The sequence below is a fragment of the Gekko japonicus genome, unplaced genomic scaffold (assembly GCF_001447785.1).
Source record: "Gekko japonicus isolate JY-2015 unplaced genomic scaffold, Gekko_japonicus_V1.1 scaffold63, whole genome shotgun sequence".
In the NCBI taxonomy this organism is placed as follows: Eukaryota; Metazoa; Chordata; class Lepidosauria; order Squamata; family Gekkonidae; genus Gekko; species Gekko japonicus.
In genome coordinates this window covers 1,668,404-1,685,227 of record NW_015168654.1, presented here as the reverse complement: position 1 = coordinate 1,685,227, position 16,824 = coordinate 1,668,404, and the positions used below count along the sequence as shown (strand labels likewise).

Genomic DNA, 16,824 nt, shown 5'->3' with positions numbered 1-16,824 from the left:
CAGTCCTTGGGCAGCTGCCGAGCAAGGTTGCTCACGTGCTGCTGGATGGCGTTCATGGCTTCGCGGTTCCGCTGGTCCATGGACGTGACCAGCTTCTCCAGGGCTCTCATGCGCTCGCGGTCCTCCTCCTGCTGCCGCCGCAGTCCCTCCACACCCGTAAGGCAGGACGCGCACGACTCCTGCAAGCGCCGTTCCACCTCCCTGAGGACCTCACCGCGGACATCTGTTGCGCCGCCTCCGGGGCTCTGACCGTTCTCGTGGTTGGAGATGCGGTTGTCGAGGCGCTGCAGATGACGCTGGATCTCGTTGAGGGTCTCTTTCATCTCTGGATGCGCGGCCGCGTCAGCGGGCTGCTTGCCATTCAAAGAGGACTCTACCGCCTTGCGTATGTCTTCCGCTAGCTTGGTGTTGCTGGCCTGTATGGTGGACTGCAGGTCATGCAATTGCTTGGTGAGGCTTTGCACTTTCTCCTCCAGCTGCTGCACCTTCTCGGAGTCCCTTTGCCCTAGCAGGAGGAAATAAGAAGAGATTAGAAGCCGCACGCACGGGGTGCCGGCGCTGGTGGAAAGGGCTGTCAAGCGGCAGCTGGCCTACAATGACTCTCTGTGGGGCTCTCAAGCTAAAAGATGAATGGAGGCCGTTTGCCCGCCTCTGTGCAGCAGCCCCAGATGTCCTGGGTAGCCTCCCAGGAGGTGGATTAATTGTGGTTCTCCCATCACTGTTAAATCTGAAATTGCCGGTATTTGTTCACACCATCCCCACAATGACACCAGCAACTGTGCCTGAAGCCTAAATTTCTGGCCCTTATGCACTACCAACGTTTTAGGCTGGTCAGATGCAATTGACTGCGGGGGAGTGGTTAAGAGCATCGCACTAGGATTTGGAAGACTCAGGTTAGAACCCCAAACCCAAGCACCCACCCCGGTCTGCCACGGAACGAGCTTGCTGGGTGATCGTGGGTTGGTGTGAGGATAAAACGGAGAAGGGGTGAGTGGTGTAAGCTGCTGTGGGTCCCGATGGGAGAGAAAGGCGGGATACAAATGAAGAAAATTAAAATAAATGAATAAAGGATGGGAGGGCAGCTGCTTTCCCGTTGTGGGCTGTGCAGAAGAGACCACTCTATCAGGATTAAAAGCGCTTTTTGTGGGGTGGGGGCAGCCACGTGACACTCCCTTTCCTTTACACCAGTTTGGTGTAGTGGTTAAGTGCGCGGACTCTAATCTGGGAGAACCAGGTTTGATTCCCCAATCCTCCACTTGCACCTGGCTGGATGACCTTGGGCAAGCCATGGTTCTGATAAGAGCTGTCCTTGAAAAAGAGCAGTTCTCGAGAGAGTTCTCTCAGCCCCACCTACCTCACAGGGTGCCTGTTGGGGGGAGGGGAAGGGAAAGGAGTTTGTAAGCCGCTCTGAGACACCTTTGGGTAGTGAAGGGCGGGGTATAAATCCAATCTCTTTCTCTTCTACAACTGCTAAAGACCCCCCACCCCCATCCCCCTTTGCACTTGATCCCCTTCTTCCCACAGGCCCGTTAGGGGCAAGAAGTGTGAGTGCCTCTCGTCACAGGGAGAATTTGCAGCCTGGTAGATGGGAGCTAAGAGTGAGTGAGAAGCTGGTGAGGACCAAAACTGGGTAAGGCAAGCTGTGAATGGGCACTTGCAAAGATGGACACCGAAGACTCAGTCTCAGAAGGGGCAGTACCCGGCTGTGCTTCTACCTTCCGTGCCCATCCCCCATCCTGGCAGCCCAGTGGATCTCCTGAGTTCATGGGCCTGCACACAGGCCTTCTCCCCACTCCTTCTACTACTACCCGGGGTAGGAAGAGCTACAGAGGGTGCAGAACTGGAGCACAAGGGGCTGCAGATGCTGGGGGCAGAGGGCATTTCTCCCTTCATGCCCTTTCCACAGTACCTTCTCCGCCCAAGCCACTGAGCGTGTTGCTGAAGCCGGACAGGTTGGGTCGGCTGGGCTGCGGTCGTGGTCGGGTGGTGGTGAGCGGTGTCCCCCCTTCGGCACAGTCGTCCCCCGTGTAACCAGGGCAGCAACGCCACTCCATGTCCGACACTGTTTTGTAGGCCACCTTGTAGCGGGGGCGCATGAAACTCCGGTACCTGCCAGGTGGAAGAACAGGAAGCATCTTGTATTTGTGCATGGGGGGGGGGCAAATGAGGCTGGATGGGGCTTTCCCGCTCGATTGGGTGAACTGGCCTTGCGTGTGTGTGTTTCAAGTGCCGTCATGTCGCAGCTGACTTTATGGCCACCCCTTGGGGCTTTCAAGGCAAGAGACCTTCAGGCTGGTGTAGTTTGCCTTTGCCTGCCTCTGCAGGAGCAACCTTGGACTCCCTCGGTGGCCTCCCATCAAAGTACTAACCAGGGCTGACCCTGCTTAGCTCTCCGGATTCAATGAGATCAGGCTAGCCTGGGCCATCCAGGTCACATGGCCCTGATCCCAAACAAAAAACACTGAACTAGATGTTGGAAAGCACAGAAGTAGTCATAAACACCCAACTGCAGCCTCTCTCCTGCAGTCTTATTCCCTGCACTCATGGCTCCACAATAGTTAACCTGAAGAATCTGTCTCGGATGGACTGGACTTTGCCACTTGCCCGGGGAAAGCAGTTTAGCCCTCTGTAGTCCCTTCTTAAACTGGCCTCCCATGATTTTCTGGTCAATAATTGTTGACCAGGCAGAACAGCTAAAATTAAAACGAACAGGCTCTAAGCCACCTGAAAAGATGACTCCAGCATCTCGGGATCGCAGCGCAGAACCCGTCCTCAAAGCCTTGTCCTCCTCTTACAGAATCAGCACCGTGGAGAAGACCAGAAGTGCCTCTCACCCGCTGGTCACCGGCAGCTCTTGCAGTGCTGGTGATCCCCACCAGGGGGAAGCCGGTCCCTTCCCCCCCAGGCACGGCCCAGCTGGTTCCTGCATCTTCCCAGAAGCAGTTCAGCTAATGGTCTGGGCACGTGCCAGGCAGAAGCCACAGGCATCCAGCCTCTCCTCCTTGGCTGCCCACGGAGGTCGTGACCCCGAGCCCCACCCAGCCCAGCCGGGCAGCTTGCAGCAATGCCCCCACATCCCTGTAGTATGGCAATCACCCTCCACTGCCCTGCCGGTGCCCTCTGTTGACATACTTCGATCCAGCCCAGTGTGGCTCCAATCCTGCTTGCTCTTGTGTTTTTACAGGACGGCATCCCACGTTAGCACCCAGGCCCCTTTCTTCTGCCTACCCCATACTCACGTGACAGCACGGGGACACTGGAGTTGCCCCCAGACACATGGCTGGTAGTCCGGCTTCACGTAGGTGTCGACACCGTCCTCCACCACGCAGCTCACGCTACGTGTCACCACGTAGGCACACCAGTTCCTTCAAGGGAGGGAGAGAATAACATGTAGTTGAAGCAGAGACTGGTTTGTGGACAAGGTAGCCTTGCTTGAACACAGGAGAAGCTGCCGAGTTAGGCCACTTATCTATCAAGGTCAGAATTGCCCATTCGGGCTGGCAGTGGCTCTCCAGGAGGCTCTCAGGCAGAATCTTCCACATTACTAACTACCAAATCCTTTGAACCGAAGATGGCAGGATTGGACCTGGGACTTTCTGCATGCAAAACAGACGCTCTGCCACTGAGCCAGGCCCATCCTGCTGCTCGGGCACACAGAAACCGAGTCCAGCGTCCCACCCTTTTCCGGTTTCCAAGCCCTGGAGATACCCAGACTCAAGGTCACGTAGGAGGCACACAATGTTGGAGGCTGAGATGAAAAGCAGCCGGGGCTTGGCTCCAGAGCATGTTAAAGTTCAACCCTCTGAGAGTTCCTCTGAGCATCTGGCAGAGATGTCGAACTCATTTGTTACAAAGGCCAGATCTGACATAAATGTCACTTTGTAGGGCCAGGCCACGTGTGCCATAAAACAGAATGCCAGGTACCAGAGATATAAACCGTATAAAGGGCAGCAGCCGGTAAGCTCCAAGTTGGTGTATTCTCACTGCAAGGCCCCATGGGATGAGGGGTGTGTGTGTGTGTGTGTGTGTGTGTGTGTGCGCAAAGGAAAACCCACATGGGCGGCCTGGAGAGCCAGCGGTGCAGCACTGGGCAAGACACTCCCACGCTGCTTGGCTGCTGCAGACGAAGTTGTTCCGCCATGCCGAAGCCACACTTGGAGGGGCTCTACCCACTCCCCTCCTCGAGCAGTCTTATGTTCCTTCCCTTGCACCAGCCTCTCACAGGCGACATAAGAGCCCTGAACGGGCCGGTTCTCGCCCCCGGGTCTTATGTTTGACACCCCTGGTCTATAGGGTCTGTTCTGCAACCCCTACCATGACAGGGTAGGGGGCTGAACTTCCAGATGCAAAGCTGTTGTTCTGAGGCAGGGAGAAGCCCTGTTACTTCTGTTGTTCAAAGTTTGACCTCAGGCTAAAGGGTTATCGCACAGAGGCTGACACAACTACTCAAGCACCAAGAAAACAGATCTAGCATTGCCCCGTGCTGGTGTCAACAATTCATTTCTGGTCCCCAAACACTTCTGTGCCTTCCTAGTTGCTTGATGTGCCACCGCATTAAGAGTCTGGCAATCAAGAAGGCCAGTTCCAAAGCTGGGCTGCTGGAGAGAACACCAGCAGTTCCTTGTAAAAACTCCCTGCCTCACCCCAAATCCTGTCTTTCTTTATAGCATTCTTTGCTGTAAGTAAGGTCCAGAACCGCAGCCAGGCCAAACTTCTTGGAAGTGGAGTGTTCCTGTCTTCCCTTTTATCGCATCCCAGTTTAAAATAATCACATAAGAATGCAGCCTTTTGCATCTCAGTGGCCTCATCAGTGACTCATTACAACTGTATGATCCATTTCTTCCTGTGAGGGGAAAAAAATGATGTCATGAACCCAGAGTCCTGGCTGGGAATCCCCGCTCCTCACTTTTTAGCAAAAAAAAGTATCACCGAGACACCTTCATGGGAGGAGCTACAGCCAATGAATGAAGGGGATCTGTCTATAGGCAAAGGCTGGGCCCTCCATAGAGGGGGAAAGGCAGTTTCTTCAACAGGGGTCCAACTCTTTTGTATCAGTATAGCCTTGAAGGCAACTGCAAGCCTGCACATGAGGAAGAAAGATCTGTTAAGAGTCACATGGTTCTTGGTAGGCTGGGGATAGACAGGGTTTTTTTAGAGAACTAAAGGCTGTCTGAAAGAGAATCACTGTGGTTTTTGCCCCCATCTCACTTTTATTTCCTAGTCAAACAGGTATGGCAGGTTCCTATATTGACCTCTAAACCTGCAATGCCTGTTTGGCCAGAAGTGACAAGGAGGCAAAAAGAAATACTGGTACAGAAATAAACAATGTGGGTTATTATTCAGTTGTAAAGAACAAAGTGCGCCCCCTCCCAATTCCTTTTCAAGTCAGGATTGAAAACTTCCTGGTTTTAAAAGGTTTCAATCCAACCACAGTTTGTTGTGATGTCTGAAGGGGAATCTGAATCACATTGGGGTTTAGAAGTGCAACAAACCCTGATTTATTACAGTGCTGGAATTCAGATGTAACAACAAACTGTGGTTAGACTAAAGAGTGCCTAAACCAGCTAAATTCGAGCGAGAGACCAATAAGATTATCAAGGAATAAGCTTTTGAGAGTCAAAGCTCCCTTTGCCAGACCTTGTTGGTCTCTTAAGGTGCTACTGGACTTTTCTGCTGCAGACCAACACCGGCTACCCTGAAACTTCCTAAACCAGGACAACTCAGGGAGGATGAAGGGACTGCAGAGCTTGAAAAAGGTTCATCCTCATCACAAACTCTGGTATGTTTGCAGTGTTTAAATACGACCAAAGACTAGAGTCCTATAGCATCTTAACTTTGAATTGTGATGCTTTCAGCTTTGGTGGGCTCCAGGCTGCAAAAATGTGTGCCTAATAAATTATTCTCTAAGGTGCTACAAAATTCTGTTTAAACAGAATGCGTTTGCACACCCTGGAAAGTAATGCCCTTCTCAAACCGCTTTCTATTATCTTACTAACTACTTCCTGGCATCACCCTAATACTTAGAGAATTAGGAACCATCTGTCAAGATTAAAAATTCTGTTTTGGTGCCTGAGAGACCCTTTTGGTCTCACCTCCTTTCCAGATCACCTCCTGATAATGATTCAGTAAAGTTCTTGCTTGCTTTATTAATCGAATGCGGGGGGAGAAAATAATTCTGAACCAAGATAAATTTCGGTTGTGCTGGATCTCCGAAGGTATCAGGTTTTCACTTTTCTCTAGTAACATAAGATGCCAGAAAGGGCTTAAGCCTTTAAGGTGTGCTCACTGCTAGTCTTTGGGAAACTGACTATTTAAGTTGGCAGTGGCCTAAGAGGAAACCCCAAGCAACAATGATGTTATACCCTTTTTAAGGACCAACTAAAACATCCTACTGTATTTGCTGGCCTTAACAAAAGATATTATACTATTGCTGTTTTGAGAATGTTTTAATTCTATTGCCCTAGTACATCTTCCTGTAATCTTAGCCTAAGAAGACTTTGAGCGGCTCAGAAAGCCCTGCCACACAGATGAAAGCAAGGTGGGTTGCCCACATCAGTTTTTCAGGGCACCACAACAAAAGTAATGCCATAGGGCCATTCCCCCTTAATTTTTCTTTTTTTGAAATGGATGGTAGTTTTTTTAAAAAAACATGGGTAGGCACCAGTGCTCCCTCTAAGCTGTGGAGTCCTGTGAGCAAACATTCTACTTTGTGAGCTACCAGCATTAAAGTTGTGAGCAGGTGATTTGGCTACTGCATAAATTAGTTTGCTCTGGGGCCACCCTTCCTGAGCTAAGACAAAAATGTGTGAGCTGGAGGCTGAAAAACTGTGAACTAGCTCACACTAACTCAGCTTAGAGGGAACACTGGTAGGCACTGAACTCTGCAAAGGACATTCCTGATGCTGTTGGCAACTTCTGCTCCCCACACCAGTAGTGGTTGGTCACAGCTCAGTGCTGGTGGCCCTGGTGTGGCTGTGTCAGGAAATCCCTTTCATCTCTGCCTAGCTGGTTTCCCATGGGGTCCAGGGACCTTTGATCAAGGCATAACTCGGTCAGGAGGCCACAGCTGGGAACAAGCCAGTCCAAAGCCGCCTCCAGCCATTCCTGGTTGAGACTGGTCTGAGCTAGCAAATAAGCCTCCCCAACAGGTTAATCATTGCCCTATTCACCTCCTAACCTCCCCAGTTGCACAGGAAATCCCAGGGATCAGCCCAAATTTGGTTTTTTTTAGTCTGCTCAGCTCTGGAACATCCGAGATAACAGAGGGCAACCTCTGAGCATGTGCAGTGTGTCTTTCCCACAGCACTGGCTCTTCATAAGCTGCTCCCCCCTCCAACCCAAACACATCTGGGTTTCTAAATGGAGGGTGGGGCATTCCCAAACAAAATTCAGACTGGCATGCGCCTCTCTCTCATTACAGATCTTTAAAACACAGCCCTTTGTGATCGCAGTAAACAGGGCTGTGTTCCACTGGAAATTCCAGGTACACCGTTTAAAAACACATCAGCTTGACAAGGTTTTAAGATCTGAGTTCTATTTTTATTCCAGCTGCTATTTTAAACTTGTGCATGGATTCTTTTCAGAGTATCATTTTTTTCCCCCTGGCTAATGACAGTTGGAGATTTTAATTGTTTTTGAAAGCTGCTGGTAGGAGTGGGACTGTGGCTGAAAAGAGGCCTATCCATCAAATCAAGTAGGGAGCCTATTAAAAAAAAAAAAGCAAAACCGCGACTGGTGGGGGGGGGTGTATAAAAAAAGGGGGGGGGGGGGGGGGGAAGCCTCCTTCCTAGGTCGCTTCCACCCCCCATGTCATGGACCACCTCACGTCACTGTTTTTGGTTCAGGCTGTTCCCCTGAGCCCTTTCTTTCCCCCATCGCAAGGTAATGTTGCTGCTGATGTCGCTGCAGCTCAGAGAGACAGACTTCCAATGTGCCACCCTCCCCGTTTGGATGACAAACCACTTCCTGGGCCTCCCTTCCTCTACCCCAGGCCTGGCATCCATCCAAACCCCATCAGCCTCCATTTCTGCTTTCTTCTGTTTCTCCCCTATTCCACCAACAAATGATTCTGATACGCCCAGCTATAAGTTAAAACCCCCCTCGCAGTTTCCACAAAAAGTCTCCCCCACACACACATCCAACTGCCTTCTCTTCTCCTTGCTCACAGTCTAAAAATCCCATCTGATGTCCCGGAAACCTTACTGATTCGGTACCAGCCCACATAAGGCACAGAGAGCCACACTTCCTCAGTCCTAGCCCCACTGCCGACAGTCCCCTAATTTTATAGTTTTATCTGATTTTATTGTTTTATCCTAATATTGGAACCCGCCCAGAGACCACTTGTGGGAAGGGTGGGGTAAAAATTTAATCAAATCAATCAGTCAATAATTAACTCATGCCCTGAGTCAACCAGGCCCACACAGTCCTGCATCCCGGACACGGACAGAGAGAGATAGAGAGAGGGAGAGCTCCTGATTTTGTGAATGTCCCACAAACCCCAAAACAGTTAAAATCAAGGGAGGGGATGAGAGATGGGCAGATATTCCAACTCATGGAGGACGGCACAAGGACAGGCCTTAAACCACACAGGCCTAATCCCTTCTCTTAGCAGAGGGACCTGTTGCCATGACAACCCTTGGACCCATATACCCTCCCAATACCCCAGCATGTGAATAAAGCAGGAGTCCAGATATCCATTCCAGGTGATCTGTCGTGATTTCCAGGTTTAAGATTTAACCCCCTCCTCCCGCTTTTAACGAGACTGGACCTTTTAAAACTCCATTTTAAGGAATGAACAGTTTTAAACTTGCATATATTTAAACGACTTAGCATAAGCAGAGAAGCAAATGGCAACCCTCCTATGCCCCCCATTTCCTCACTAGCCGCGGCAGCTGGCTCTCCTGCTCTTATTAGGATTTGCCACAGTGGGCTTTTGATCCTGGGTTCCTGGCCTACACCTTCCAGTGCTCGTTCGCTCTTTCTCGTGGATGTCCAGATAATTGGATACCCTGGTCTCAACCCTCCCGTTTTCCCCCTGACGTGGCCCGCACTCCTAGCCCAGCCACCCCACCACATTGCCCTGCCGACTCACTTACCTGTGGCGGCTGGCCACCCGTGCCCCGTTGGGTGCTTGGGACGCGCCTTGGAGCTGCGTGTACGGCAGGCCAGCCCCCGTGTATAGGCTGTACCTGGGAGGGTAATTCATGCCCCAGGCCTGCCCAGCCAGCAGGCCCCACCAGATACAGAGCCACACCGGGGCCACGGGGCTGGCCATCCCCGGCTCTCGACGTCTGGTCCCTGAGGTCCCTCGTCAGCCGCGCATGGTGTGGACCTTCGTGCCCCCGACAGAGCCAGAGATGCAGCCAGGAGCAAGAACCCTCTTTTCCTTTTCCCTGAAGTCTTCGCCGGTCGCCAGGCAGGCGGAGAGGGCTTTGCACGGTCGCTCTCTCCACACACTCTGACAGCTTTGCAAACTTCCCAGAGCTGGCTTGCTCACTCCCCCCTGACTTCCTGCCTGGCAGCTCTGGGCCCCAGCTCCATGCTCCCCCCACCAGCCTTCCCCATCCTGGGTTTCCCCTACTCCCTGCCCCACCACTGGCTCCCTCACCCCTGGGCTGGCCTTGGCCCTTCGTACATCTCTCCCCCTTCAGCCAGCTCCTACGAAGGGATTTTCTGCAACTTCAGTTCCTGCTTTGCTGCCCCCTCCCCCCCCCCCCATGCCGGGTTTGCACTGCTCACATCTGCTTTTCGTTACAGTCGGGACGGGAACAGTCAAGAGAGGGGGGGAAGCGAACAGGAATGGGAAAGTGAGAGGGGCTGGGCACTGAGCCAATGCAGCCCATGGGAGTCGACAGGACAGAGCTACTGAGCGAGGTCCCTGCCATGGGGTTAGCTGGCCACGTAGCCACTATGCGTGGACACACATAGGACCCGGGAGAAGGAGCACCCTCCTGTATCCTTGGCTCTGTCCCCCTATCTCCCGCCTCCTCCTCATGACTGATAAACCTATAAATGTGATAAGATCCACCGGCCACGTTTCTGCCCCTGCCTTAGCTCTCTGACGACACTAGCCAGGGGAGTTGCCAGCAAGCGGTTTGTCGGTCTGGGCCATCTCACCAGAGGATGGATTTGCGTGCAACACCACCAGTGAGACAGGGAACTCTTTGTTTCGGGGAAAGCACAGCTTGTCTCCTCGTTTCCGTGGGCCGAGATCACTTGGTGATCTCTTTTATCCTAACCGATCCCTTGCTGCTCCGTGGCCCGTCTCACCTGCTTCCTTTCTGTGCCTAGCGCATTACAGTCCCCGCCATCCCACGCTGCGTTTCCTGTGCAGCCAAGGTCCCTGGGGACCCCAGAACTGCCAAACCTCAGCATGGGGAGTGGGTAGCTGACCACAGGGTAATGAGATGCAATGCAGCGACCCACAGGGGATCTCTGTGGTTCTGGTGAGGGAGGGGGCTACTGTGAGGCTCTGGTGGGGATTAGTTACACACCATGTCTCAGAGTCTCTGGAAATCTGCTGTGCCCATCTTCCCTCTGCCCCCCACCCCACTCATTTTGTTGTAAAATGCCTGCTCACTGTCAATCAATGTTTGCTAAAAAAACAAAGAGAAAGGTGCAAAGGCGAACTACGTGTCCATACCTGCTAATCCCTAGTGCATGGAGGTTAGCTATCGTTACTCAGTGCGAGAGGCCCTCCATGCAGGCTCAGAGGCACTCTTATAATTTCCCTTGTACCTGGGTAGGATCTCAAAGCTGAAAACAGGCTTTGGGCTCCAACTGAAGTCCTAGAAATTAAGCAGTGGGCTTCCCACCATCCTATCTCCACACACCCTTGGTCTGTTCCTTTTAACCTGAACATGTGGGAGGTTGCCAGTTTACTGGTGAGGGAAGGAAGCCTGGATTGTTTATTTTCTCTTCTTTGAGCTGGACCCAGACATGCAGGGGCCAAGGTCACTCATCCACCTCCTTCTGTTGGATTCCTTTAGCTGTATACCTCAAGGTTTTGCCTTGGTCTCCATGCTGGACTCATCAAGAGCTGCCCCGTTCCAGAGGAGGCTGAAGTTGGTTAGTTCCAACCCCATAATTGCTCATTCCCCTGATCCCTAGTGGGGTATAGTGATGTTGTTCTAGGACTTGCGTTCAGTCTTGAAGCCTCGCCTACCTCACAGGGCTGTTGTAGCTCCTCTCCCCATATTTCTTCTTACCTCAAGCTTCTTGGAGAAAAGTTAGGATAAAAATGTGATATGTAGAGGTAGGATTTTGTCTGCAGGGAATAAACTGTTGGGGCTCACAAGGAGTATCAAGAACCCTTTATCTGGGAGCTCAGATCGGATTAAAGATATGGGCTATGCTGGGGATTTTGGAAGCCATTTTGGCCTGGGCTTGTCAAGCAAATAATATTGCAAGATGGAGAAGTAAAGGGGGTGGGGAACCTCTTTATCATATAGTAAACCCTTACCTTTATGTTCAAAGTACACGGAGATCACGGTGTTCTCCAAAGTTGCAGCCATGGAAGCTGAAGTGCAAGGAGGCACACACATACAGAGAGAGAAAGAGAGAGTTAAAGATTTCAGGTTAGGCTTGGAGATGGTGCAACAGAGTCTCTGTATGTGTGGCCCTCCCTTCCCCCAGAAGTGGGCTGTGGATCAGCCAAGTACTCTGCTGGGCTCAATAAACATTTGATGCTTCTGTTTACAGACTACTGCTAGAATAGCGTCCCACTAGTGCTGAAGATGTGTCAGGGGCTGTACTAAAAGTGACACAGTCAAGGAATGGTAGGCAGTGGCAGGAAGGACATCCCTTCACTTGTAGCCAAGCTCAACCAAGGCCCCACGGGTGCTAAGCAAGCCAGCATTCACACTGACTTTCTGGGGGTCCTGCCCCCCAAAGGCCCTCTTGCTCCTTGCTTTGCTCATCCACATGCCGAGCCAGCCTCTGGCACTCGCTGGCCTGCCTCTGCAAAAGCCATCAGCCTAGGGGGAACGAGCAGGGCCAAGCAAATCCAGTGGCCTCGACTTCCTCCGGGCCTGGGGGGGAGGAGGGGGACAGAACATGCAGGCCATGCAAGGCGCAACACAGATGTTGCTCCGCCAGCTGGGAACGGCCTGCAGGCACAGCTGGACTCTCATCCTGGGGTGAGAGATCTGACCACAAGCAGGCAAGAGCGGGAGGAGGCAGCAGGGGGACGGGGATTCTTGGGGGTGGGTAAGCTGGTAGGTGGGATTCTATTTCTTTCCAAAAGGAAAGGTAGGTGGGGTTCTACCCACTGACCCTCTGGAAGCCCTCTGACATCTCTGCCTTAGGTTGCCTCTTTTTCCTGGACAAGGCTCTTGGCCTTCAACATCCACACAAAATGGCAGAGATCCGACAGGTGTAACTTTCCCATCAAGACATGCCCAGGCTGCACCTTTTGAATTTGTATCATACACATGGTCCTAGGCCAAGGAGTAATCCTACATCTATCCCCCCCTAACTCTGGGGAAAGTCTGTGTCTCAATGGAAGAGCCTCTGTTTTGCATGCAAAAGGTCCCAGGTTCAATCCCTGGCATCTCCAGTTAAAAGGCCCAGGTGATTGTGAAAGACCTCCACCTGAGACCCTGGAGAGCTGCTGCCAGTATAAGTGGACAATACTGACCTTGGTGAACTGATGGCCAATGCACCCTCTAAACTGTGGAGTCCTGTGAGCAAAAATTCTACTTTGTGAGCTACTGGCATTAAAGTTGTGAGCGAGCGACTTGGCTGCTGCATAAATTAGTTTGCTCTGGAGCCATCCTTCCTGAGCTAAGACAAAAATGTGTGAGCCGGAGGCGAAAAAACTGTGAGCTAGCTCCCATTAACTCAACTTAGAGGGAACACTGCTGATGGCCTAATTCAATACAAGACAGCTTCATGTGTCATGTGTAAACACCTAAAAGGAGACAAGATGAAGGAAATGCATTCTGACTATGCCAAAAGACACAATTTATCATCCTTTGACCCTTGCTATTGAAAGAAGTCAGACAGGACTGAATGGCTAACAACAACAAAACTGAAAGAAGTGGCTCACAGTTCCTTCCTAGTGGTATAGACTATGCTTAGCCCCCAGTTATCCAGTTATGCTGCTTCAGTCCAAGGATGTAGAGACCCCCTCCACCCGTAACACTCTTCTTGCATTGCAGCCAGAAATGGAGCTTTAAGTTTCTCTCCCCCCACCCCTTCCGCCCTGCACAGTGTCCTTTGCAAGACCCCCATGTCACACGCTTTACATGATGCCTGCAACTCCAGGATCTCCCTCTACATATTATAACTCTGGGCTCCCAGCCATGAGTTTATTGTTTGCATGATGCTACAGGGGGGAAGGGGGAGAAAAAGTTCAGGGTTCTCAGGGAGGACAGAGGGGCTGGCGGGTGGAGAGGGGACAAGGGGACATATATAGTAGCTTGGCATGGGTGGAATCCTGTGGGGACGGTGTCTGGAAGGGCACAGTGTTGACCTCTTGCTTGGATTAAAGCCCTTTGCTTTGTGCCCTATAAACTCAGCACAAGCCATCTTGCATCAGACAATTCTTCCCTCCATGAGGAAACCTCACCTTTGCCCTGCCAGAAAAGAGCACGTTGTGTGACATCCGCCCCAACCACCCCCAAGTTTTGTCCCAAGGATCCTATACTCGGGACTTCCATAGTGTAGGACTGCACCTTCTGGGTGCAGACAGAAAACAGACTGACCCCCTTCAAGGACCTTGCAAGCCCTAGAGGTAATAAAGCCTCCAATCACATACTGCCCTCTGCTTCCCCTAGTGGCACCCCCCACCACCACCGTGGCACCAGAGAGCGGACTGAAGGGGGTGAAGGGCTTCGTCTGATCAGCATATGGGGAGGGGCAGGGAGATGGAATCCCTAATGCCTTCCATTGCTGGTGACATCACTTACATCTCACTTACTGCTACAGGAGTGGTGATGTCATAGGGTAAAGAAGAATGATGTAATCAAACAGGCAGCCAGCATGAGGCTATCAGGGGCGCCATAAGACCGCTGCAGTGAAGGGAAAGGAAGGGAAGAAAAAAGGAGTGTGTGTGGGAGGGAGACCACTTAGCCTAGGCAGTTTTAAAGGAGCCTTGCTTTGGGGCAGAGTGTTAACATACCCAGTATTCACTTTCCTTTTAAGGTAAAATAACCCACCAGAAATTCAGCCTGGACTGCAACAAAATATGCAAACGATCAATAAAATATGCACATTTTCTCCCTCCTCCCCTACCAAGCTCTGGGGCCACATGATCTCTACCTCAAAAGACCCATCCACATACACACACTGCATTGCTCCAGGTATGAGTGGATGCGGGGAATGAGAGGAATTTTTGTGTGTGTGTCCTTCCTCCAAGTTGCTCAGGCCAGTCGTACATAGTTCTCGCCTCAATACAATCTCGTGATATGGGTTACGCCCGTCAACCGGAGAGCTTTGTGGCAGTGGGGATCTGAACCCAGGTCTCCTGAATCCTAGTATGACACTCTAGTCCGCGGGTACTAGTCATTCCCAGTAAAGGGAGACAGTAGCTAGGCACTGACCACTGAGTGTCTCATTTAAAGATGGCACCCATTATAAAAAGCCCATCGAGCGCAAAATGGCAAGCAGGCAAAATATCTGGTTGGCATCCAGCCAAGAGCACCACAGGACAGCAGACTGGCTCTGGACAATCTGGATGAGCCAAAATCCAGAGCCAAAGTGGTGTAGCCGTTAGAGCATCAGACTACACACATGGGGAAGCCAGAGTCCCAGCCTCTACCTTGCAATGAAGCTCACAGCTCAATTTGGGCTACTCACTCTTTCTGAGCCTAACCTACCTCACAGGGTTGTCGGGAGGACAAAATGCTAGAAGGAAGAACCATGGATACCACCTGTAACAACTTGGAGAAAGAGCAAGACAAAGATAAATTATTTTCATGTAGAAGAAAAGAAGGTACCTTTCCCCCACGGCTGCTTCCTCCACTGTCATGGCAGGGTGGGGTGGGGGAGATCACATTCTGTGTGGTGGAAACAAGTGCTGTAGTTCTGTGGGATGTGCCATTCTCAGACAGTGAACATGTCCTGATTTTTTTCCTTGTATTTCAAGTGGCTACTTTGATGGACCAGATGGTTACCCAGACAGGGCCATCCTCTCAAATTTCACATCAGCTCCAGCTATTGGCAGGCAGTATGAAGTGTTGGGATTGGCCAGGCCTAGTGTAAATATCGGCAGCCAGGCCTTCAGCGGAGTACCTGGAAGTTATCAGTTTTTACTATATATCTGTTCAGGCCAGCTGTGACAAGAGCACAATGTTTCCCCAGTTTTGATGCTCCATCCCCTTAAGGGGTGGGATGTTACCTGAGAGCTGTAAATTCCAACACCATAGCTTTCCCTTGTACCCATTTATATCCTGCCTTTCTCCCCAACGGAGACCTAAAGCTGTATAATGTCATTGTCCTCTCCTACATTTTATCCTCATAACAACTCTGTGAAGTCGGTTAAGCTGAGAATGTGTGGCTGGCCCAACATCATCTAGCAAGCTCCACAGCAGAGCGGGGATTTGAACTCAGGTCTCCTGGACTGCAGTCTGACACTAATCATGTCGCCACACCATACTGGCTCTCAGATTTTAATTGTGTATGAGGCAAGGGGTGTATCAGCTAATGATTGCATCTTTAGCATGGTGTAGTGGTTAAGACTGGCAGACTCTGATCTGGAGAACTAGGTGTGATTCCCCACTCTTCCACATGAAGCCTGCTGGGTAACCTTGGGCCAGTCACAGTTCTCTCTCTCAGAACTCTCTCAGCCCCACCTATCTCACAACGTACCTGTTGTGGGGAAAGGAAGGTGACTGTAGGGTAGAAAAAAGTGAGATATAAAAACCTCCTCTTCTCCTCGTTGGTCCAGGTTGAGCAATGGTGTGGTTTTTACTTGAGAAGGAATCTCTTAAAGGGAAAACAGATGGTAATGGCCTCCAGCTGGGATGACTTTATAAAACAATTAGGGACAATTCACATGGTACAAAGCCTTCATGGTCTCCCCCATCTGCTCCTGTTGCCCAGGCTTAATTCCCAAGGTGGTGGTCATCTGATTTGTATTGGGACTGTGCTGTGTGAGCAAAGGGGGTTTAAATTAAGACCAGCACTATTTTCCCAATGTAAAATGGTCTAGGTTAGCTGCTATTTACCTTGTTGGGGAAGCGTGAATGCACTGATTGGTTGTGTGTTTTGTGTAAATTCTCTTCAACAGGGCAAATTGCAGCTCCCCAGAACAGTTTCCGTTCTGGAAAAATTGTGTGAGGGAGAAGGTTTATGCTTCCATTCTTTCTATGCCACGGTTTCAATCCAAACTGGGCCCTTCATGTGCTTGGGAATTAAGTTCTGAGCACCGAACTCCCAGAGCAGGTCTGCTGACTGAACATGTGTGAATGGACAACTTACAGAAGGCAGCTGAAGGCCCTCATAGTCAAAACAGAGCTTCCATGCGTACCTCTGAATATCAGGTGTACACACCAAGGTGGGAGTACCGCCACCTTTGTGAGGTTCCCAGAGGCAAGTGGTTGGACACTGTTGAGGGTGGGGAGAGAATGTCCACCACCCAGAACTAGGTTAGGCCTCACCATTGCAGCAAGGCGGGTTATACAGGCCTTTCTTCTTAGGCTTGTGCAGTGGCGGGATGGTGGGAGGCCTCTGGTGTCCTGCAGGCTGCCTTTCAGACTAGGCTGTGGACGCTCCCAGAGGCCGCCTCTTTCCCCCATCCTTCCCAGCCTGGGCTCTTGTTGCAGCGGCTGGGTCTGCATTTTGTCTGGTGTCTCTTGACAGAGCCAGGCCTTGTGCGGGGGG

The 16,824-nt window shown here is 51.3% G+C and overlaps 1 protein-coding gene across 1 annotated transcript in view; it reads right to left on the bottom strand.

Moving 5' to 3' along the window:
- EMILIN1 (elastin microfibril interfacer 1) overlaps positions 1 to 9,520 on the bottom strand; it is a 17,356-nt gene extending 7,836 nt beyond the window's left edge. The window contains exons 1-4 of the mRNA XM_015415122.1: positions 9,096 to 9,520; positions 3,240 to 3,365; positions 1,910 to 2,109; positions 36 to 505 (exon numbers count right to left, since the gene is read on the bottom strand). Of these exons, the coding sequence (XP_015270608.1) occupies positions 36 to 505; positions 1,910 to 2,109; positions 3,240 to 3,365; positions 9,096 to 9,274 (975 nt within the window). The 5' untranslated portion in view covers positions 9,275 to 9,520. The remainder of the gene's footprint in view (positions 1 to 35; positions 506 to 1,909; positions 2,110 to 3,239; positions 3,366 to 9,095) is intronic.
- Between the last annotated feature and the right edge of the window lie 7,304 nt (positions 9,521 to 16,824).